Raw genomic sequence first — 25,939 nt, forward strand, 5'->3', positions numbered from 1 at the left:
TTCTTTCAAGTGAATATCACATTAGCCACATTTCAAGGGAAGATAAAACCTTATGATAAAAAGATAACATGTTTGCTTTTCAGGAATTAAAGGAGAACTGGGTGATATGGGAGATCAGGGCAATATTGGAAAGACTGGGCCCATTGGGAAGAAGGGTAAGTTGCATCTTACTATTCTCCAGTAGCAATTCAAAGCAAATTGAGGCCGGGTACGATGGCTCACACCAGTAATCCCAACACTCGGAGACCAAGGTGGGAGGATACCTTGAAGCCAAGAATTCAAAACCAGCCTGCACAACACAGCAAGACCCAATCTCTACCAAAAAAAAAAAAATTAATTAGCTGGGCATGGTGGCACATACCTATAGTCTCAGCTACATAGGAGGCTGAGGTAGGAGGATCGTTTGAGCCCACAAGTTTGAGTCTGCAGCGAACCATGATCACACCACTGCAATCCAGCCTGGGTGACAGAGTAAGACCCTGTCTCTAAAATAAATAAATAAATAAATAAATAAATAAATAAAGCAAATTGAGGCTACCCTTAATCATTTTAAGGTTTTGTATCATGAAAATATCTCCTTTTCCTTCTTTTAAATTAATAATTCTGTCTGTCTTCATAGTTTGTCTCTTTCTTCCATATATAAGCAATATATCTCACAGCTCAAAAAAAGAAATACCTAGAATAAAATGAAACAAGATGGCAGAAACGGAATCAAGCATCAAGGTCTGATAGTCTTTATGTTGAATTATCTCCTGGGATCTACTTGTTGGCTACAAATCCTTGCTATGATCAAAATGATACATGATTATTAATAAAATACAAAATAGGCAGAGGACAGTAAAATTTTCTTTTTTAATCTGAGTGGATTAACCAAAAATTCTGTGCCTATGATCTATTAACAGGATAGAAACTTGGAGCATATATGTGGATACCCATTTGTTTTCAGTCTTGTCCTGATTTTTTTTTTTTTTTTTTTTTTTTGAGATGGAGTCTTGCTCTGTCACCCAGGCTGGAGTGTAGCGGTGGGATCTCGGCTTACTGCAACCTCTGCCTCCTGGGTTCAAGCAATTCTCCTGCCTCAGCTGCCCAAGTAGCTGGGACTACAGATGCCCACCACCACGCCCAGCTGAATTTTTGTATTTTTAGTAGAGACAGGGGTTTCACTGTGCTAGCCAAGATGGTCTCGATCTTCTGACCTCAGGTGATCCGCCTGCCTTGGCCTCCCAATATGCTGGGATTACAGGCATGAGCCATCACACCTGGCCCTGATCTTATACATCATTAAAGCCTGAATATTAGAAAACAGAGATAGTCTCCTCTGTATTGTCTAAGCATTCCTTCCCTGTCCTCCTCTCAGAAAGCCCCACAATGGTAGCAGGTTCTAATTGCTCCTGATATTCAGTAATTTAAGCAAGCATTGTTTTACTTAGTTTAGAGATATGAAACTGAATGAACATAAAATTTTATTGCAAGACATTCATAGACTATTCAGGAAGATAGAACTTTCTTATAAAGAATTAGAGGCTGGATGCAGTGGCTCACACCTGTAATCCCAACACTTTAGGAGGCTGAGATGGGTGGATCACCTGAGGTCAGGAGTTTGAGACCAGCCTGGCCAAGATAGCAAAACCCCATCTCTACTAAAAATACAAAAATTAACTGGGTGTGGTGGTGCATGCCTGTAATCCCAGCTACTGGGGAGGCTATGGTACAAGAATCGCTTGAACCTGGGAGGCGGAATTTGCACTGAGCCAAGATCATGTCACTGCACTCCAGCTTGGGAGATAGAGTGAGATTCCATCTCAAAGAAAAAATAAATATAATACTGAATAACATGACTACTCCAGGACTCAAGTTGGAGAGTAAGGCAAGACTGATAGGCGAAAGAACAGACCTAGGTCTTGAAGAATAGTAACATTATGGAAATAGGCAAAAGGCACTAGAGAGAGATGCAAGAGATGCTTGTACAAAAAAGATTAGGGGAAGCTCAATCCCATGGGTAATATAATTTCTGTAGCCTTGATGTACCCTCCATCTTTTTGTAAATGCTTGAGCAGCTGCATAATTAAGCATGTGGCTCACTTGTCCAGCAGTATGTCCTTGCAGGCAGGTTGACAGACTGTGGTCTGAGCTTAGGCTGTGGCCTCTCTCTTCTCATCCTGTGGCTCAGTACTCCCTCTTTCTCCACTTTCCAACTCACTCATTTGAGAAATTCCCTTCAGCCTGCATTCGGAGGCAGGGATGAAGGGCAGTGCCACTGAAGAGAAATTGCTATGGGTGTCTCAGATCTGGTGGGTTATATTGTGTATTTCCTTGTGGTTGAAATCCTTATAGCTGGGAAAGAGCAATATGAGCTTCCCATGGTTCAGAAGTCCTGCTGCAGTGTGTGTCTGTGATGGTTTTACCATGAAGAGTCCTCATGTGTTTCAGTCCTTCCCAAGATGCTGATAAAAGCCGCAGCAATGGGTTCACATGGCCATATACCTCAATAAAATTTGTAAAGTAAGACAGATTCACCTCAAATGATTAAAATAGTGCTTCTTAACATTTTTTAAAGATACTACTCCCCTAACAAGGCTTTTAAGACATATTTCTTTCCTAATTGCCCTTCCCCATGAATTTTTAATACCACCCATGGATGATATATGTGTTTAGGTATTCTGTGTATGTTTGTGCTTTATATATTTTTAAAAGAGTACAATTCCACCTCCTAAAAACTAATTTGTGCGTCCTTAAGTGATATTTCCCCATTGAAAATGCACAGGTTAAGATTTCTCTCTCCTGCTCCAGTTTCCCTCAACATCCTTCTTGTACTGGGCAGTTTTGGAGTGGATACAAGAATCTTGGGAGCTAGCTAAGAGGAGCTTGAGGGAGAAACATTTAGTTTGGAGTTAATGAGATATCTTTATGTAATTTGATGTGACTTCCATGTATACTTATTGCTAGCAATTCCAATGCAGAAATAGTTTCCAAGAATACTCCTATCACTTACTATGTAGCTCTATCCAAAGCCAGGATGCAAAAGTGCCGAGTCAGAGGTCGGATCATCATATCAATGTGTCCCGGGGCATCCAGCCTACGAAATGTGTGGGCTGTGGAAAAGAAGCAATGTTTGAAATATACAGGGCCAGAGCTAGTCTGTGGAAAAAAAAGTTTCCAAATCTAACAGCTTATATATGAAAACTACTTTATAGAGGTATAGTCTCAAAATTGACAATATTATTAATTTACATATAACACCAATAACAAGTTGTAATGGTGAAAGAAAAATCTGACACTACTACTAATAAAGACAAAATTCAGACTTCTGCTACAGGCCATGAGGATTTGCCTGTCTTACATTAATCCTTCTGCTAAGTATGACTAGCTGGGTCAAAAAAAATATTTAAATACATATCTGAAGGTATGACTGTGCAACCAAAATGAACAGAACTTTAGGGGCCGTGATCTGGAGGAGAAGGGAATCATACTAAGGCAAGTGATGAATTCTGTACTAACTTCCTCCCAAGTCATCCACCAGTTCATAAGTGGGGCAGCCCTAAGTGGCTAAGAGGCTTGAGCAGAAAGTTGCTGAAGCTGGATTGATATGCAAGGCCTGTCAAAGAGGAATGGCCCAGGAAATGCCCCCATATTCCCAGTTAGAACTCCAGAAATACTACTCCAGAAAACACTTAATTAAACCGATACCTATTCATGTTTTTAAAAACTGTTAGCAAATTAGAAATAGAAGGAAACATAATTTGAAAAGGAATACCAACAACAACAAAAATCTACTTAAAAATGATACTCCATAATAAAATACTGAACACTTTATCTCCTGAGACTGGGAATGAAATTAGCACAGCCCTCTATCAGCAATTCTAATCAACATTATGCATGAGGTTCTAATCACAGCAAAAATGGAAGAAAAATAAAAATCATAATAATTGAAAATAAAGGAATATGAGCGTTATTATTTGTGGAGAACATGATTGCATACCTAGTACAAAATAATCTATAGATAATCTATTTGTATTGATAAGTTTTTCAGATGGCTTGACATACAAAAATCAGTTTTGTTTCTACATAGAAACAATTTAAAAAGAGACCATTTATAATAGTGTCAAAATAAGTAAATATGTAAAAATAAATCCAACAAAAGTTACAAGCCCTCTACAATAAACTACACATAATGGACAAGAAATTAAAGAATATCTAAGGTAATGAAGGTAAAACTGTGTTACTGGGTTGAGAGACTCAATATTGTTAATATGCCAGTTCTCTCCCAGATTGATCCATCAACTCAATGCTACCTCAGTCAAAATCCCAGAAGTGGGCCAGGCATGGTGGCTCATGCTTTTAATCCTAGCACTTCGGGGGGCCGAGGCGGATGGATCACCTGAGGTCTGGAGTTTGAGACCAGCCTAGCCACATGATGAAACCCCGTCTCTACTAAACATATAAAAATTAGCCTGGCGTGGTAGTGCATGCCTGTAATCCTAGCTATTGGAAGGCTGAGGTGGGAGAATTGCTTGAGCCTGGGAGGTGGAGGTTGCAGTGAGCCGAGATACCAGCACTGCACTCCAACCTGGGCAACAGAGTGAGATTCCATCTCAAAACAAAAAACAAAACAAAACAAACAAATAAATCCCAGAAGTGTTCTTTTAGAAATTGATAAGCCAATTCAAAATATATGTGTAGATGAAAATGACCAAAAATACCCAAGACAATTTGGAAAAATGAAAAATAAAACAAAGGTAGAAGACTTAAATTACTGAGTTTGAGTTTATACATTTATTAGGAAACTAAACCATTAGAATAGTGTAATTTCATGAAGAGATAGACAAATGAATTAAGGGAAGAGTCCAGAAACAGACTACCAAACTTGATTTATGCAAAGTCGACACTATTTTGTAATAGAATTCACAAGCTAATCAATATATAGTACTGAGTTATTGGCTATTCATGTATAAAAATAATAATCTCGATCCCATACTTAACACTGTACCTAAAATCCATGGCTTATAGATGTAAATTTGGTGGTAAACCCAAATCTGAGAGACCTAAATTGGAAAGGTGAAGCAATAATGCCTCTGGAAGTTAATATAGAAGTCTATATCTTTGATCCTAGGGTAGCCAACACGTTTTTAAACAGGATATGACAAAGACTAACCATGTAAGAAAAATTAACAAATTGAAGTCTATCAAAATAAAGAACTTCTGGCCAGGTACAGTAGCTGACACCTGTACTCCCAGCACTTTGGGAAGCCAAGGCAGGTAGGTCACCTGAGATCGGGAATTCGAGACCAGCCTAGCCAGCATGGCGAAACCCCATCTCTACTAAAAATACAAAAATTAGCTGGGTGTGGTGACACATGCCTGTAATCCCAACTACCTGGGAGCCTGAGGTGGGAGAATCACTTGAACCAGGGAGGCGGAGATTGCAGTGAGCAAAGATCACACCACTGCCCTCCAGCTTGGGCAACAGAGTGAGACTCCATCTCAAAAATAAAATAAAATAAAATAAAGAACTTCTATTCATTAAAAGATACTTCTCAGAGAACAAAAAAGGAAACCACAGAATTGGCTATGTGCTACCTTTGTATTCAATAAAGGGCTTACATGTAAAACATATAAAGAGATTATACAAATCACTAAGAAAAATAACTGATAACCCAAAGAAATAAAAAAGGTCAAAAGAATAGTCACTTAACAAAAGAACATATTTGACTAAACTATGATAGTACTGCATACTAACCAAAATGGCTAAAATAAAAATGACTAACAATATCTAGTGTTGGTAAGGATGCAGAACAACTGAAACTCTCATACTTTGCTTCACTATACCATGGAAATAAATATACTATCTCAATATGCAAAAAATGAATGAATATATGGACACAGTATTGGGGAAAATATTCCATACAGAAAAAAACTATATGCCAAATGGTTCTATTTATAGAAATTTCAACAACATGAAAAATTTATAGCTTGAAAACTTGTAACAGTTCTAAGTCAGTATGGTGATCTTTAGAAAGGAGGGCTGTAATAATCTGTAGATGACACAAAAGTGGCTTTTTGAGGATCTAGGTATTGGTTACACAGGTATTTTATTCTGTAAAAAGTCATCAAGCTGAATCTTTGTGTTGGCAAACTTTTCTTTGTGTTTTTTTTTCTTCAGTAAGCAAAGTTTAATAAAATAATTTTTGGTTAACTGTGCTAAGCGAAAGAGTATTATCTGACTACATTATCCCTCTATCATCTCTTAAAAATGATATTAGAGATTTGTGGACAGATAAAGCAGCAGTATGAATGCAGCCAAACATACATAGCTAATTACTAGGAAAAAAAGCATTTTCAAGACACAATGATTCATTCATTGATGAAAATATTATAATGTTTAGTGAATTTTGTAATGTACCATTGGCCTACTTTTAAAATTTAGTGATTTGTTTTTATTTCTTATGATACATATTCAGTTTTACAACCACTTTTCCATTTTTAATTTTGTATCTTTTTTTAAAGAAGTCCCTTCAAACTGTATAAGCTTCAGATAAAACGCATCATGGATCTGTCCCTATCTGTATCAACTTCGTTAAACCACTGGTTAAAGACAGAAAGGTATAGCAGGAAAGTGGGATGTTGGACTTCAAAATTTCTGAGATGCAGCTATGCTAAATGTGATTAAGATCTCATGTATTGCTCGTATTGCTCTGCAGAGATAGCACAAATGGAGGGAGAGAGTAAGTCGCTGCCATGAATAAGTCCAGAATTGAAGAACTTCTTTTTTTTTTTTAGATAAGTAACATTTTTTAATTGCAGTGAAACATACACAACATAACCTTAGCCATCTTAACTATTTTTGAGTGTACAGTTCAATGGCACTAAGTACTTTCACATTGCTGTGCAAATATCACCTCCCTCCACCTCCAGAACTCCTTTCAACTTCCAGAACTGAAGCTCTGTACCCAGTAAACAATAACTCCCCAGATTAAAGTTATTGTTTCTTAGGCTATATTTTTGAGAGCAGTGAACTTCATTTTTTAATGGTCATTCTAGATTTTGCACTTCCCTAGATTTAGATGTGTAAGTCTTGATGGGATTCCATCCAGAAGAGTTAAAGCTAAGGATCTTAAGCACAGTCTTAACCCTTGAATAAAATAAGACTATGTAAGGTGGGAGCATAGTAGGTGACGAAGACAAGAAAGGCTCAAGAGTTTTTAGTACGATTAGCTGAGCCCCAAAGTGGATGAACTTCCAGAGATGTTGGAAAAGTACCAGTCTTGAAATGATAGGGTTAACTAACCTTATTTCCTTCATGCCAATTCCTCCTTTAAGGCTCGGGTACATAGCACCTAATACATACCTGTATCACTGTACTCACTGTCATATCTGATTAGCTTATCTGTTTCCCCTCATAGACCTGAACTTCTTGGGAGAATAAATGAATGAAATGTTCACTGGATTTGTTTGTTTAAATAAAATAAGCTCTGTTGGGACCCTAGTATTTAACCATTTTATCTTAATGCCTATTATATATTATAGACACTTTCTAGATGTTTGTTTCATTAAACATGAAAAACTGCATAATAAAACATATTATTTCTTACAACTTGTTTCTCTTTACTACTCCATATTCCTATAAGTACCACTTTTCCTTAATATCAATTTCCACCATTAGCTACTAAGATTTTCTTCCTCTCCAGAGATATGCCATCAAATTTATGAGCATGTCCTGGAATCTTTTTAAATGGAGATGCAATGATACATCTCACTTGGATTAATTTCATTTTTAATCTGTACTTTGAAATTTATTGTCCTCATTTTGATGATTGTCTTTCTGAATATTTTACTGACTCAGATTAATCTCAACTTTCTAGGCTGGCCTTAATGTTGTCACTTGCATGGATAGGGTAGCTTCCTGGATGTCAATATTTCATTTTAGGAATAAGAAATAATAGTGATTTAGTATAGGTAAGTTCCATCTCATAGCAAAATAAATGTTTTTATTTAAGGTCAATAACCCATTTACGCTGAAAGCATTATGATTTTTTGTTTGTTTGTTTGAATGTGACCTCTAATTCAACTTTTAGACAGTTATTACAGACATGTTCCCACTCATCGGCCAAAATCAGTTTTTGTGGATGACTTTAAATCATAATTTGTTTTGGGGAAATAGACATTGTAAGCTCAAATCTTCCATAAGCTGGCTAAGTACTTGGCATGCATTCCTTTACCATAACTCAGATTCAGGAAACAGAAGTTAACATTGGTTGAGCATTCTCTGTGAGTCAAGCCCAGTGCTAATCCCATTATAAGAAAATATTACTATACCTAATTTATTCTCCTTAATGACCTCATAATTTTAGGTACTAATTATTTCTACCTTTAAGATAAAGAAAAGGAGGCTTAGAGAAATTAAGTAACCTGTCCATGTGTAGCCGGTAAGTGGCAAAGCCAGGATTCAAACCCTGGTTTTGGGGAGCTTTCGTCATCTTTCATTGCACCACACTGCTTTGGTGTTCCCATTTGTCGTGAAATGAAAAGAATTCATGTCAAAATACTGAAAAGTAGTCACAGAGTTTATGTCTTCTCAGAAAAAAAGACCACATAGCAATTCAAGAAACTGTTTTCTATATTATTAAGTTCTAGCTAAGGGCTACTGCTTCAGTGAAGCCTTCTCCACTCTGATCCACACCATCTTTTCTTTTTCTGAATTTCTACCAGGCTTTTCATTTGCTTCGCTCTGTTAGTACATGATAGTATCTCATCTCTTTGTTCTCTTATGTGTGTTTTGCTTTCCTTAAAAGCCCATCATTTTCCCAAGGCACTTGATTTATGCTTCTTTTATGTCCATTATAAAGCTTAGCCCAGAACTAGGATCATAGCATAACTGGAATCAACGTTCCATCTGTGTTGAATTAAAAGGGATTCACGTGCAAAGAAAATATAATGTTTAAAAAAATTGAAACATTAAACCCATAATCATACAATCTTTTAAGTGCATAATGTTTTTGATGGTGATGAGGACTGCTATTCTTTACAAATTTTGATGACATTTTTCAAACACCTTGCTTTTTTTCATTAAACCATTGGTTAACTCATTGGGAAGCACCATAAAAGGGGGGTTAGAAATGGTTGGGCTGGAATATCAGCACTGCCATTTAATGGCTAGATGACCTTGAGCAAGTTTTTTTGCCTCTCTGATCCTCAATTTCTTCAAGTTGTAGGATAAAGATAATTATAACACTTAGTTCATGAGATTTAATGTGATAATATGTGTAAGGTATCCAGAATAGTACTTGGTGATTGATTGGTACTTAGTAAAATGTATATTCCCTTTCTTCCATGAATATCTCAAAATCTATTCTTATTTTTTCCAACTTACATGTAAGAGAAATAAGGAATTTGCAGGATATAACTAAGGTGTGAACAGATTGATATTACTGAGCAGGGTGCTCGACATATGCTCATGCCTTTATCCCAACTATATCCTCTGCTGTACCTTGAACCTGACCTTGTGCCCACTTTCATTCAGTTGCTGAAGCTTTTCATAGCGAAGCTCAAATGCTAAACTTTCCTTTACCCTTCCACTTGAAGCACTATCTCTTCTGCCTTCCTCTCAGAGTATGTTATCTCTCTGTTCAATGTCTCTCTCACAACATGTATCACGTTCCATTGGTATAGATTTCACCGTTGTCTCATTTCATCCAAGTACAAGTTCCAAGCCTTCCTCCTGCACATGTAAACTGTATTCTGGCCTTCAAGGACCCCCACCTTCTGTTTGGGGAGCACATGAATGTCTGGCATCAACTCTAAAGAAATGTGTCCACATGGCTCAGTTTAGAAAGGCCCAACAAATCCTTGGGGCCCCAGCAGGCATGCCTTCTTCTGAATGATCAAAAGTAACTATGTAAGGAACTTTTAAAGAAACACATCAGACAATGAGGAGAAAAGCCAATGGGTGTCCTCAGCGCATGCAACATGGGGCACCCTACAGGTTTTAGAGTGGCTTCCACTTTTTCTCTGTTGCTGGTGAACGGTGAGGCTTGGCAGAACCTTAGTACCAACTCCATTCCCTTTTGCATTGTCCCCTTGGGCCATATAACTAATTCTCTGACCACACCACATTCCTGTGAGGGTAAGCTCCATATACCTAGCCTAGGTGACCTTCATCCTGCATTCATCCCTCGTGAGTTCTTTTTCTTTTTTTCCAGATCACTATTGAAGCATAAACTCTATTTTAATCTGTCAGGGTCTTCCCTTTTGATTCTCAAGAACCTCAGCCAAACATTTCTTCCTGAAAATCAAAAGCTTTTGCTTTCAATTATTGTGTCTGATGTGGGCTTCAAGAGCTTATTTTGAAGTTGAAAAAAAATTAACGTGTTTTATTCTTTCTCTCTGCTTTAAAAATCCTGCTTCTCTGAGAATTATTTTGTGGATACCTGTGAGTGAGAAAATGGTTACATATAAAGAAGTACAGAGAGGGAAAGTACCAAGGTTGCTATTTCAGTATAATATATTTGACATGACTTTGTATTATTAGTATTTGCATACATCACTTCACTTCTAAAAATTGTAAACTCCTTCAAGTCATAGGTTGAATCTTATGTTTCTGTATATCCTTTCAAAGCACCCAGCCTTTTGGTTTTCATAGAGTAAGTAAATAGTAAATATTTGTCTAATTAAGTTGAAAAAGCACAATACATGTGTTTTTTTGTTTTGTTTTGTTTTGTTTTGGAAATCCAAGGGCAAAGCCACTTGGAATAACTTGGGGCATAATAAGTACAAAGACACTACAGTGTGCTAACAAATTGATCGAGATTCACATAACAATGGTAGTTTTAAAATTGAAAACATGCTGAGAATTGTATTAGCCTTGTTCAGAAGGCCACGTTATTTAAAAAAAATGTTAATAGGATAGGTTACACAAATTCAAATGCTTCTTACAAACCCTGCTGGAATTCTATGTTCAATCTAAATAAATTATGACTCATTTAATTAGTTGCACCTGTGTAGCCAATTGAAAATCACATTATTTATAAAAACCAAGAGATATTAGAGATATTAGCTGTAGATACTGCAAATACAATTTAAACTGCTTTGACTCTAGATGTAAATTCACTCCTTCCTCCCTCCCTCCCTCCTTCCTTCTTTTCCTTCCTTCATTCCCTTCCTTCCTTCCTTTTTTCCTTTCTTTTTTCATTTTAATTTTATTTTATTTTGGTTGCTATTGTTTTTATTCAGGTGACAAAGGGGAAAAAGGTTTGCTTGGAATACCTGGAGAAAAAGGCAAAGCAGGTACGATATGTTCAATGTTCTCTTTGATTTCTAGCATGATTCCAAGTTTATTCATCTCAAAAATAAATATATTTCAAATGAAAAGCAAGAGTCCTTTTAGTATGCTTAACCTTATTTTCCTCAGGCTAGAAGAAAGGGAAGAAGGGGACTTTCCTGTCTCCCTGCTGGTGACTTTCCAAGCCCTGGGGACAGGGATGATGACACATTTCATCCCTGCCATGCTTACTATGAGAAGAAAGCCCAGCCCATCAGGAAGCAGCCTAATTCTTCTGGGCCAAGAGAAAATCTGGCAGTAGGCCCTGCCTCAGCATGCCATGCTTTGCCTTTCACTAGCATCTCAACCAAATACTGGCCATCAGAGTGCAGCAGCAGCCTGACCAGATGCAGACAGGCCCCTGGTTACAGTACATGCTTTCCATGGCCACGGAGATTATCTAGGGTTATTGTCCTAGAGCTTTATTCCCAGTGCTTTACACAGGGAAAGAAAGTAGATTGTTCTTTGGTAATTTTAATTGTTTCTATCTACAGAGGTATGGTGAAGACAATTCTAAGAACTGTTTGACATTCTTCATATTTCATATGAATATGGATACATAAGGCCATAGATTTTTTTCCTTTGGCTAATAAAATTATTTTTAATTTTCAAGCTACCAAAGGAAAAAAATTGAAATGTTTGTGCATAACAGCCATTAAATAGAAAAAGAGAATCGTTTGAATTTTACATCGGTTTCTTTGTAATTCCCTCTCTGTCACAGCAATATTTGCAGGTTGTTGAAAAGTTAGGTGAGCAAAGAAGAATGAAAGACACATTAAAATCATAGTTAATCCACAAACTGGGCAACTGGCTTTTACAAACTTCAGTTGAATCTATTTATATGATTCAAACTTTGTCCTTGAAACATGCAAGCTGTATTTTAAATGGATAATTAGAATTAACATTTGATTTAATCATGAAAAGTTTCTTCTGTCTTAGAAAAACTGTGTCATCTATTGAATAATGCAGTAACACAAGAGAACACTGGCAGGAAATATGTTTCAAGAAAGCTGTAAAAATTTTATTCTGAGATTGGGCAGACACATTCTGTATTCAACAAAAAAAATGCCAAATGGTCCAAAATGTGTATGCAGTGGTTATCATATATATTCTTCTTTTTAATAATCTAGTTTAGAATTGTCTTATAGTTCATTCAAAACATTTACAAAGATATTTTCTGAAATTCTATAAATAATGTAAATTGGAAACCTTATTTTAAATAAAAGGTTTAAAGTATAGCCATTCACAGATATATAGAACCAGACTAGAAAAAGATAGTGAATATTGGAAAGAGAGCAAATGTTCCTTTCCACTGGTCTGCAGGTACTTCAACATGAATTCACAGTTTTTGTCATTCAAAAGGTACTGTCTGTGATTGTGGAAGATACCGGAAATTTGTTGGACAACTGGATATTAGTATTGCTCGGCTCAAGACATCTATGAAGTTTGTCAAGAATGGTGAACATATTCTCTTTTGTGTTATGTAACTATTGATAGATCTCCATCAACACTACAATTCCAGTACTCTTAGATGGAAATATCTGTAGTTGGACAAAGGGCTATTGAGATAGTGTCACCAGTTTAAGGGTCTCCCAAATTGCTAATTATCCACTAAGACTCCCCTAGGACACCTCAAGTCCGCTGCATATATTTATATGTATGTGCATTGCTTATGGGAAGAGAAAGACTTTCTTAGGTGAGGGGAATGGAGAAAAGAGCAGAGTGTGGCAAGCTATGCTGTAAGAATAAAAAGAGACAGTAAGAGTCACACAGAACTAGCATCTCAGAAAATAGAGGTAATAATAACAATAACTGCTTTCTTGAGTGCATGGAATAGTGCACAACTACTAGCATTATCTCACTGAGTTTTCATAATTGTTTATGTAGTATGTAGTTACTATGATAACTAAAGCTTAGAGGAAGTACCTTGCCCATGGATACAGACCTAATGAGCAGTAGAGCAGGAATGTAGTACAAGCTTCTCTGACTCCTCTATCCACAATACAAATATCATGTGTTTATCTGTTTTCCAACTTCCAATACTGGTCATTTTTGTTATCCCTTGTCCATTTTTTAATGCTAGTTATCAGAAAAGCTCTTGAAGTGGAAAGGGCGTATGTATTTTCTTCTGAGACAGTATTAATGAGGTAACTATTTTAATTACAGTTAAAATTGGTTTCTTTTTCTTATACTTTCATTTATTGTAACTCAGCTATATTTGCTGTACATTGTTGGAATCACATAGATGCTGTCTCATGTTCATCCTCATCTTGTAACACTAGAGGCAAAGGAAATACTTGATATTAACTAACCACACTAATTATAACTTTGGTTGTAATCTGTACTGAAGATTCTGTCTCTGATATGACTTAGACTGTCATGAATAAGCCAGATCATACAGGGAGAACATAGAGCAATAGTTCTGAACATTTTAGTGGTCATAGATTTCTTTGTGAATTAAAGTTATGGATCCTAAAATGCCTATGTAGAGGCCGCTGACACCCAAAACATACATGCCATATTATGAGAGAAGGGTGATTCTCAGTCTCCAGTTCTGTCCTGAAGCTAACTCAGTAGCTCAGTCTTCCTCTTGTAGCTGGGATGAAATATGGACAATCCCAATTCATGTACATGTTCACAGCCCAGGAATTTGGTCCAATGTGGACAAACATCTGTATTATTCCTACATCATTTCAATAAGCATTTACCATTCCCATAAGTATTCCAGGCACTGAAGCTAAAGAGTGTCAAAGACATGGTCATTGTCCTTAAGACATTCACAAGTAAGTAGGAGAGAAATGCAGGCAAACAATGAGACTAAAATGTGTTGAGTGCTAGAAGGAGGAAGTGTAAGGGGCAGTGGAAACTCGGGAGAGCGACTGCCATGTCTATCCAAGGGCATTGGAAAGACTTCTTATAGGGGAAAACATTTCCACTGAGATCTGAAGGATGAGTAGAAGTTTACCAGGTAGAAAAGACTTTCTAGGCATAAAAGGCTTGGAAGTATAAGAGAAAAGGGCCTGCTCGTGTGGCCACCAGTATAGCTAAAGCATAAACTATGTTGGGAAATATAGTATGAGATGGGCTGGCTGAAAGTTCATGTAACATGTCTTTGTCAACTTTGTGCTGGCCAGGTGTGTGAGAAGTTGAGGAGAAAAGGAAGGGAGAACAAACAGTAGATATGTGTTCTCTATTTGATAACTAGAGGTGGGGGTAGTTAAATCTGTGACTACCTCATAAGACGGCTTTGAAAAATAATTCTTGGAGATTGAATAAATAAATGTAAATCTGGCAATATCATATAATTTTGTTGCCTTTTATCTTTTTGAGATACATAATGATACTCCTTTTTCTCTCCCTGCAGTGATAGCAGGGATTAGGGAAACTGAAGAGAAATTCTACTACATCGTGCAGGAAGAGAAGAACTACAGGGAATCCCTAACCCACTGCAGGATTCGGGGTGGAATGCTAGCCATGCCCAAGGATGAAGCTGCCAACACACTCATCGCTGACTATGTTGCCAAGAGTGGCTTCTTTCGGGTGTTCATTGGCGTGAATGACCTTGAAAGGGAGGGACAGTACGTGTTCACAGACAACACTCCACTGCAGAACTATAGCAACTGGAATGAGGGGGAACCCAGCGACCCCTATGGTCATGAGGACTGTGTGGAGATGCTGAGATCTGGCAGATGGAATGACACAGAGTGCCATCTTACCATGTACTTTGTCTGTGAGTTCATCAAGAAGAAAAAGTAACTTCCCTCATCCTACGTATTTGCTATTTTCCTGTGACCGTCATTACAGTTATTGTTATCCATCCTTTTTTTCCTAATTGTACTACATTTGATCTGAGTCAACATAGCTACGAAATGCTAAACTGAGGTATGGAGCCTCCATCATCATGCTCTTTTGTGATGATTTTCATATTTTCACACATGGTATGTTATTGACCCAATAACTCGCCAGGTTACATGGGTCTTGAGAGAGAATTTTAATTACTAATTGTGCACGAGATAGTTGGTTGTCTATATGTCAAATGAGTTGTTTTCTTGGTATTTGCTCTACCATCTCTCCCTAGAGCACTCTGTGTCTATCCCAGTGGATAATTTCCCAGTTTACTGGTGATGATTAGGAAGGTTGTTGATGGTTAGGCTAACCTGCCCTGGCCCAAAGCCAGACATGTACAAGGGCTTTCTGTGAGCAATGATAAGATCTTTGAATCCAAGATGCCCAGATCTTTTACCAGTCACACCCTATGGCCATGGCTATACTTGGAAGTTCTCCTTGTCGGCACAGACATAGAAATGCTTTAACCCCAAACCTTTATATGGGGGACTTCTAGCTTTGTGTCTTGTTTCAGACCATGTGGAATGATAAATACTCTTTTTGTGCTTCTGATCTATCGATTTCACTAACAATACCAAGTAGGTGCTTTGAACCCCTTTCTGTAGGCTCACACCTTAATCTCAGGCCCCTATATAGTCACACTTTGATTTAAGAAAAATGGAACTGTTGAAATCAAAAGAAAAAAATGGGGAATTGTTCACAAACAATATTGGTTATAGTTCTCTTGCTAAACTGCCCACTGCTATTAACTTAACTTCATTTTTATTTATCTTAGGTTTACCTGCATCAATTTTATTCACCTTAGGCATAGGGAATGAGGGAAGGAGTTTGTGAAGCCTTAAGAAAATTCTGGAAGCTTCAAAGTGCTACCAACATCATCTCCAGGCCCCCTCGTCCTTGCCTCTAACATATCACTAATGGTGACATTTCATGGGAGGCCTTTTACTCTTCATAAATATATGTCATAGAAATCCTGCTGGAGATGTCCCTTCTAATACTCTGGCATCACAGAAATGTGTGAGACACAGAATTCGGAACATGCTTAGAACTCACATTTACTGAGCTGGTAAAATTCTACCTTGAACTGTAGATCAAACCTCAAAGCAGCTTTCACTTGGAATTTAAAAATAAACAGTTCAAAGATACTCTAGATTATCACCCTATAAACTTCTACTCCAGTTATGGTTTCTGACATATGATTAGACTGTTTCAAATGCTGGCAAAATGGTTAATGAAGTAAGAGAAACAGATCAACAACATATGTTCACCTTAAACCATCTGTTCATGATTTCACCCGTGACTAACTGGTTATGAGATAGGACTTAATTAGGTTATTTCTGTGGGTTCAACAAGGGCCATAAACTCAGATCCTACAGGGGCCAGGCAGATGACTTACCTAAATGGAGTGGAAGAGGTGGGGACCCTAGTGCCCTGAGCACAGCTTGCCCTTCCAAAGGAGCCAGCTGCTCCTCAGTGGCTGCTGCTGGTGCTAGGGAGGACCCAATCTTGCTAAATGTGCTGATATTTCAAGAGAAGTCAGAAAACTGGGACTTTGTAACATAAGCTCATATTTTAATATGTTGGCAACTAATAAATTTTTAACCCAAATTTTAAGTGGGTTAAAAATTAATTAAAATTAAAGATTTGAGGTCAAAAGTCTTCTAGCTAAAATTGTGATCATTTCATTTCTTACTTCTGGAGGAAGGTTCTAACCAAATAGAATGTCATTAGGATATGATGACATCAAAGTCAAGATATCCCATTAATACCTTATTCAATTCAGCTTAATAATAGGAATTTGTTATATGTTTGACGTTTATCAGGTTACTAGTTAAACTCTTTTGAGATGATAGCACATGATATTTTAAAGGCAGAAAAGCTTAATAAAAATTACAAAGCAGGACATCAAAAGCCAGTATCCTTGGATAGAAAGCCATCCCAGATCATGAGGAATGAAAACCTAGAAACACCTGTAGGAAAATAAAGCTCATATGTAAGAAGAGAGGAAGGAGAGACATGCAGCAAATGTTGCCTACGGGCAACTTCATGTTAAGGATCCATGTTCTGATTTGTTCTAAGCCCCCAAAGTATGAGTATTTATTGTGTGCACTGTTAGTGCTATTATTATTTACTGTGAATGTTATAATAATAGTTCTCTCAATGACTCATGTTGTCTGTGATGCTTCCAAGAGAAGATAACAGAACTTCAACAAATAAGGCATATCCTGCAACCTTGCCTGAAAGAAATTTTGAAGACACCACACACTTAATTAAAATTACTACAAAAACTTGAATTTGTGAAGCATGTTGTGCTTTAAAAAATGCCTTCACATATCAATTTTCATTTGATTCTGATAAACTCTGTGAAGGACAAAAAACAGTCATTTTTACTGCCACTTCCCAATGATAATACTGAGGCCCAAGGAAGCTAAGCAATTTACCAAAATCAGCTCACATATAAATGAATGCCATTAGCCTGCTGATTGAAACTGCCAATGCAGTGTCTTCTCCAATTTCTGTGCATTGCTCATGTATTGAATGGAAGTTCATCCACAATGGTCTTGTGATAGCAGGGGCTCAAACAACTTATCTGTACTACATTCCAAAGTTAAAGATGGGGATTAATTAACAGAGATGCTGGATACAGCAACTTGCCTTACAAATTTAGTGTTCACTGTTTTGTTTTTCAATTCACAAATGTCCACATAGGCATTAGTGTTGAGGAGGTGACTTACGGCAGCCACACTATAATTCTGCAGATAACTAGAGATATAGGGCAATCAAAACAGATATATAAAAATCAATTTTGTTAGTCTTTTCAAAATACCAGCTCCTCAATTCCTGGACTTTTTGATGGGTTTTTCATGTCTCTATCTCCTTCAGTTCTGTGCTGATCATAGTTATTTCTTGTCTTCTGCTAGCTTTTGAATTTGCTTGCTCTCGCTTCTCTAGTTCTTTTAATTTTGATGTTAGGGTGTTGATATTAGATCTTTCCTGCTTTCTCCTGTTGGCATTTAGTGCTATAAATTTCCCTCTAAACACTGCTTTAGCTGTGTCTTAGAGATTCTGGCACGTTGTGTATTTGTTCTCATTGGTTTCAAAGAACTTATTTATTTCTGCCCTAATTTTGTTATTCAACCAGTAGTCAGTCACTCAGGAGCAGGTTGTTCAGTTTCCATGTAGTTGTGTGGTTTTGAGTGAGTGTTTTAACCCTGAGTTCTAACTTGATTGTGCTGTGGTCTGAGAGACTGTTTGTTATGATTTCGATTAGTTTGCATTTGCTGAGGAGTGTTTTACTTCCAATTATGTGGTCAGTTTTAGAGTAAGTGCAATGTGGTGTTGAGAAGAATGTATATTCTGTTGATTTGGGGTGGAAAGTTCTGTAAATGTCTGTTATATCTGATAACAAGTTCTGAAATTGAGGCAGTAATTAATAGCCTACCAACCAAAAAAAAGCCCAAGACTAGACAGATTCATAGCCGAATTCTACCAGAGGTACAAAAAGGAGCTGGTGCCATTCCTTCAGAAACTATTCCAGACAATAGAATAAGAGGGACTCCTTCCTAACTCATTTTATGAGGCCAGCATCATCCTGATACCAAAACCTGGCAGAGAAACAACAGCAACAAAAATTTCAGGCCAATATCCTTAATGAACATTGACGTGAATATCCTCAATACAATATTGGCAAACCGAATCCAGCATCAGAAAGCCTATCCACCATGATCAAGTCGGTGTCATCCCTGGGATGCAAGGCTAGTTCAACATATGCAAACCAATAAACATAATCCGTCACATAAACAGAACCAATGACAAAAACCACATGATTATCTCAATAGATGCAGAAAAGGCCTTTGATAAAATTCAACACCCCTTTATGCTAAAAACTGTCAATAAACTATTTAGTGATAGAACAGTTCTCAAAATAATAAAACTATTTATGACAAACTCACAGCCAATATCATACTGAATAGGAAAAAGCTAGAACCATTCCCTTTGAAAATGGGCACAAGACAAGGATGCCCCTTCTCACCACTCCTATTCAACATAGTATTGGAAGTTCGGGCCAGAGCAATCAAGCAAAAGAAAGAAATAAAGGGCATTCAAATAGGAAGAGAGGGCCTCAAATTGTCTCTGTTTGCAGATGACATAATTGTATATTTAGGAAACCCCATGGTCTCAGCCCAAAATCTCCTTAAGCTGATAAACAACTTCAGCAAAGTCTCAGGGTACAAAATCAATGTGCAAAAATCACAAGCATTCCAATACACCAATAATAGACAAACAGAGAGCCAAATCATGAGTGAACTTCCATTCACAATTGCTACAAAGAGAATAAAATACCTAAGAATCCAACTTACAAGGGATGTGAAGGACCTCTTCAAGAACTACAAACCACGGTTCAAGGAAATCAGAGAGGACACAAACAAATGGAAAAACATTCCATGCTCCTGAATAGGAAGAATCAATATCGTGAAAATGGCCATACTGCCCAAAGTAGTTTGTAGATTCAATGCTATTCCCATCAAGCTACCGTGACTTTCTTCATAGAATTAGAAAAAACTACTTTAAATTTCATATGGAACCAAAAAATAGCCCGTATAGCCAAGACAATCCTAAGCAAAAAGGACAAAACTGGAGGCATCACGTTACCTGAATTCAAACTATACTACAAGTCTTCAGTAACCTAAAAAGCATGGTATTGATACCAAAACAGGTATATAGACTAATGGAATAGAACAGAGGCCTCAGAAATAATGCTACACAATTACAACCATCTGATCTTTGACAAACCTGACAAAAATGAGCAATGGGGAAAGGATTCCCTATTTTAAAAATGTGTTGGGAAAACTGGTTAGCCATATACAGAAAAATGAAATTGGACCCCTTTTTTACACCTTATACAAAAATTAACTCAAGATGGATTAAAGACTTAAATGTAAGACCTAAAACCATAAAAACCCTAGAAGAAAACCTAGACAATACCATTCAAGACATAGGCATGGGCAAAGATTTCATGACTAAAACACCAAAAGTAATGGCAACAGAAGCCAGAATTAACCAATGGGGTCTAATTAAACTAAAGAGCTTCTGCACAGCAAAAGAAACTATCATTAGAGTGAACAGGCAACCTACAGAATGGGAGAAAATTTTTGCAATCTATCCATCTGACAAAGGGCTAATATCCAGAATCTACAAGGAAATTAAATTTACAAGAGAAAAACCCCATCAATAAGTGGGTGATATGAATAGACACTTCCTAAAAGAACACATTTATGTGGTCAACAGACAGACAAAAAAAAGCTCATCATCACTGGTCATTAGAGAAATGCAAATCAAACCACAATGAGATAACATCTCACACCAGTTACAACGGCAATCATTAAAAAGTCAGGAAACAACAGATGCTGGAGAGGATGTGGAGAAATAGGAATGCTTTTACACTGTCAGTGGGAGTGTAAATTAGTTCAACCATTGTGGAAGACAGTGCAGCGATTCCTCAAGGATCTAGAACCAGAAATACCATTTGACCCAGCAATCCCATTACTGGGTATATACCCAAAGGATTATAAATCATTCTACTATAAAGACACAAGCAAATGCATGTTTATTGCAGCACTTTTCACAATAGCAAAGACTTGGAACCAACCCAAATGCCCATCAATGATAGACTGGATAAAGAAAATGTGGCACATATACACCTTGGAATACTATGCAGCTGTAAAAGAGGATGAATTCTTGTCTTTTGCAGGGACATGGATGAAGCTGGAAACCATCATTCTCAGCAAACTAACACAGGAACAGAAAACCAAACACTGCATGATCTCACTCATAAGTGGGAGTTGAACAATGAGAACGCATGGACACAGGGAGGGGAATATCACACACTGGGCCTCTTAGGTGGGTCGGGGGCTAGGGGAGGGATAACATTAGGAGAAATACCTAATGTAGATGACAGGTTGATGGGTGCAGCAAACCACCATGGCACATGTATACCTATGTAACAAACCTGCACGTTCTCCACACGTATCTCAGAACTTAAAGTATAATAAAAAAAAATCAAGATTTGCCCCAAGTAAAAATAAGCATGTAATTATTTTCCTCATAAAAGAATTCACTAGAGAAGTGAGTCACTGCGCAAACACAGTAGAAAGTTGTACACCCTTGTTATAGAAAGATATAGCAAACGCTGATTGCACTTTGGACAACTCACAAACACTGCTGGCATTTTAAACAGTGCATTTCATCCTGCTTAGATCTGTGTTACCCAAATATGAGCAGCTCTAATTGTCCTTAATCAAACAATTTCCAGGTCTTTGGATTGTATCCTTTGAGGCAACAAGATACTTGTGAAATGGTAAAAGTAAACTAAACAGCATCACTCACAGCATCAACATATTGAGACTAAATTTTCTCAGGTATTATCAATGATAGGAAAATGACAGTGTGATTCCTTCCAGGGTAGTACTGGTTTGACAGCATCACTTAGAAATTAAAAATCTAGATCTGATATCGCAACTGCCTGAAGGCCACACCAACTGTGCTTCTTACTAGTTGTTCATATTAGGAGAATATCTTAAGTGCTCTAAACTTTGTTTTTCTAATCTACATAGTTCTTCCCCACATAATGTGATGAATGAAAGATGCAATGTAAGGAGGTATTTAACGGAGTACCAGCAAAATAAGTTACATGAATGCAAAAAAACTTAGCCATTACTACCAACTACATCTACTGCCAGACTTGTGTTGAAAAGAAAACATATTTTAACATATATTAAAAATTACCTATGTGAATATATGTCTATCATATATATACTATACATACAACATATATATGCATATACTAAGTGTGTGTGTGTACAGCACAATAAATTTTTTATACTTATTTATAGATAAAATTTTTATGTGCGGAAAGGTGAACAAATTTGCCAAAAGTTGTACTGCTTGTTAGAATTAGACGTGAAGTCCATCACTGGATATGATTGATTCTAAAACTATCTATACCTTTTTATAGGATGCAATTTATCTGAACCTATGGTGATCACATAAAATTAACTATTTTCCACTTAAAAATGAAATCATTAACTTGTATCTCCTTGGGGTTGTAAGGCCTTCATAATATAGCCAAATCCTTTAAAATTCATGTGTTGGGGGGACATCTGACATGTCCTTTCACATGGGATTGAAGGAAAGGAGCCACTGGCCACAGATATTGTACATATGGACCTTTTTATGAACATAAGACTTTATTTTGCTGTTTCCCTAATACATAGTCATGCAGTTCATATTTGAACATTTTTGGTAATCTGGTAAGCCTATTTAAAAGTTTTTTCTTATAGTGACCTAAAATATACTTTTCTCTGATTTCCACCCATTGTTCCTTCCTTTTCTTCTGCTGTTTATAACTCTGGGAAGTCTGGTGCTGACACAAGCTGGAGCACCAACAGCAGAGTCTTAAAGAAAAGACAAATAGGAAAGGGAATAACTGTCCTTACTATAGACACAAAGGTGAATAAATAGGACTACACAAACCTCAAGACCTAGATCATATGCTCCATACGCAATACGTTTAAATTTTGTTGGTGAAACACAAAAGAGACAAATGTGGAGAACGAATTGTATTCAAAGCCAACTGCAACATCTCAAACATAACTAGTCTATTAGGAGGTGGTGTATGGTAGACAGGGTTCAACCCCCAGAGGAGGAAGTCTTTAAAAGGGAGATGGTTGGTAAGGCACCCTTGAGAGGGTTCAGAGCAGGGGCCCAGTGCCAGTGGGAGAATGAAGTCAAAATCGGAGCTCAAATGCATGATGCCTACACGGTGAACAATTAGAAAGGCTATAGCTTAGATGAATAGTAGAGTTTGTTAACTCATTAACTCATCAAAAATGTTTATGGAGTATCTGATATGCTTTAGGCAGCACCCTGATAACTGGTAGAGACACAATAGAGAAGAAGACAGATCAGATCTTTAGCCTTCAGATTCACTGACTATCAAGCCTATGGCATTGAGGCTCAAGATTCAATTGTCAGGATTATATTAATCTACCCTATTTTTATACGTATGTTATGTTGCAGCATCATAGCTCTCAAAAATATACTGAAATAAGGCAAAAAAATTGTAGAACTGCATCACCCTTTCTTGAAGAATAACATTGACACATCTGTTCAAATACATTAACATGCCCATTTTGTCTTACTCATTATGATGTGAACAAGGTGTTCCCATGTCATTGTAAATACCCACACCATTTCCTCACAAGATAGAATGAATCCTTGTGGTTGTGCATGAATGAGCGTTGGCAAGTGGCAAATGTTCTTTTGACTTAGTTTTCCCTAGTGATCTACACTTGACATTCAGTGAAACTCAGATTTGGCATAGATTATCACTTTCATAATGAAATAAGGAGGGGTAGGGAGAAAGGGAGAAGTGAGTCAGTCATTTTATAATGCATTAAAATGTGAGCACAGCAATTCCAAATTAATCACCATGTTGATGACTGCAGCTGGGAGATAATGCAGACTAATGGGTGTTTATACAATTTTAAAGCTATATAGCACTTTGACCTACTTTTTTTTACTTTAGAACCACTAAACTGATTAATTTATCAATGTTAATCCTTCCTCTTTGTGTAAATGTAGTTGACAGCCCTTTGGGAGAGGTGTTGGAGATGCTAACTGTCTACAGTTCAATCCACCTATTGATGTGTTGATGGAATGCTAGGCTTAGGAAGGGTACTCATAACCCCTGTTATGATGTGTAAAAAAATCCAGGAAGGTACAGAAGTACTTTTGAAGTCTTGATCAAATGAAGTAAGGGGAGATATAACTTCAAAACACATTCCATTTAAATCCAACAAGGTCTAGGTTAATATTTTTACTAAGAAGTGTTGTCTACATACTATAAAATTTTGGTTGACCATTCCCTAGTAGATGACAACTTCACATGGCTATTTCCTGAATAAACTCAGAGAAGGTGATTCTAGAGAAAGCTTACCAGGAGAAATAGATGTGTTTTAGAAGTGGATACTTTCTGGAAATGTTTATGTTTAAAAATACTTTTCCCCAAATTCTCTGTTTTGTATGATCTTTGATTTTGCTGACTTTGGTCAGTCCATTTTCAGGGATGTAAACTGTGCGATTGATGAAGGATTATTGTATGGAACTTACAGACACTATACTTTCTTTTCACAGAAGAAGTACATTGTTTTTTCTCTAAACTTTAGGGGAAAATACCTAAAGGACCTAAAGACTAAAGAACAAAATTAAAAAACACAAGTAGCTATTGCCAGTTTTGATCTCTATATTTGACATAAAAAAGGAAATAAGTTGATATATTTTAAAAATGCATTTGAGACACTAGAATGAAATATCAAAAAGGGACAGTTTCTGAAAAAGGCTGAAAAATATTCCTTCTGGGTTTCCTAACCCTAAATCCTTCAGAATAGAGAGATTTTGTAAAAAGAGTAAGTAAAGGATGTCAGGGAGTAAATAAATATGGTTGTGTCTTCATATTTGAAAGTGCAGAAGAGAAAATACTTTACCACTTCTTTCCTTAGATCATCTATCTCATCAGGGGTGGGATGGGGCATTATACAACTGCTTCTCTTCAAAAATGTTTTAAGTTTCCTCTGTCCTTATATTTCAGAAAATTCAATAGCTCAATGTGCACTAATATTTTGGCCTCACCTTTTCATGGCCCTATGAATTATCTAGATATTTGCAAGGTGAATTTATATATGAGGCAAAGGATGTGCCTTTTTTATTACCACAAATTCTCAGTTACAAATGGACATAAAAATACTTAATATCTGGGCTCTGGTATGCAAAATTTATTTCACTGGCAATATTTATGTTTAAATTGCTAGCAATCACTGCTAAATTTGCATGCTGGGATTCTGAAACATACCTGCAATAACAATCTGTCTGGTACCTTAATTCCTAAGAATTACGAGCCATAGTTGTTAAAGAATATCCTCACATTTTGCAGAAGTGTAATTACCACATACCTATTGGGATTATAGATTCACAGCTTCCTTACTCTTAACATGGCTTTTTCCTTTGACATCCAATAATCAAGGGTAAAAGGCAAATTCATCTGTTTTGTGCTTAGATCACTAAAAGTTAACTCACTCTCATTTAGGTTTATGTGCTCTTATTCTAGTGGATCTTGGAGGGAACCTTTAATCTACTGAATCTCCTTCCCATGAAGCTCAATAAATCCTACCTCAATTCACCAAAACTGGACAAAGTGCTGTTTTAACTGGTGTCCCAGTGTATCAGCTGGCTCTTACACTGCTATAAAGAACTACCTGAGACTGAGTAATTTATGAAGCAAAGAGGTTAAATTGACTCACAGTTTTATAGGCTTTACAGGAAGCATGGTTGGGGAAGCTTCAGGAAACTTAACAATCACAGCAGGAGATCAAAGGGGAAGCAAGCACTGTCTTCACATGGTGCAGCAGGAGAGAGAAAGAAAAAGGGGAAGTGACACATACTTTTAAACAATCAGATCTCCTGAGAACTCACTCACTATCATGGGAACAGCAGCAAGGAAATCTGTCCCCATGATCCAATCACCTCCCACTAGTTCCCTTCCCTAACATTAGAGATTACAGTTCAACATGAGATTTGGGTGGGGACACAGAGCCAAGCCATATCATTCTGCCCCTGGCCCCTCCCAAATCTCATGTCCTTCTCACATTTCAAAACCAATCATGCCTTCCCAACAGTCTGCCAGAATCTTAACTAATTCCAGCATTAACTCAAAAGTCCAAG

General features: G+C 37.0%; 1 protein-coding gene across 1 annotated transcript in view; it reads left to right on the top strand.

The window, feature by feature from the left end:
* The window catches only part of COLEC10 (collectin subfamily member 10), a 48,910-nt gene extending 24,471 nt beyond the window's left edge, over positions 1 to 24,439 (top strand). The window contains exons 3-6 of the mRNA XM_004047465.4: positions 84 to 155; positions 11,227 to 11,280; positions 12,677 to 12,772; positions 14,679 to 24,439. Of these exons, the coding sequence (XP_004047513.1) occupies positions 84 to 155; positions 11,227 to 11,280; positions 12,677 to 12,772; positions 14,679 to 15,070 (614 nt within the window). The 3' untranslated portion in view covers positions 15,071 to 24,439. The remainder of the gene's footprint in view (positions 1 to 83; positions 156 to 11,226; positions 11,281 to 12,676; positions 12,773 to 14,678) is intronic.
* The last annotated feature ends 1,500 nt before the right edge of the window (positions 24,440 to 25,939 follow it).

This window comes from Gorilla gorilla, chromosome 7 (assembly GCF_029281585.2).
Source record: "Gorilla gorilla gorilla isolate KB3781 chromosome 7, NHGRI_mGorGor1-v2.1_pri, whole genome shotgun sequence".
Lineage (NCBI taxonomy): Eukaryota > Metazoa > Chordata > Mammalia > Primates > Hominidae > Gorilla > Gorilla gorilla.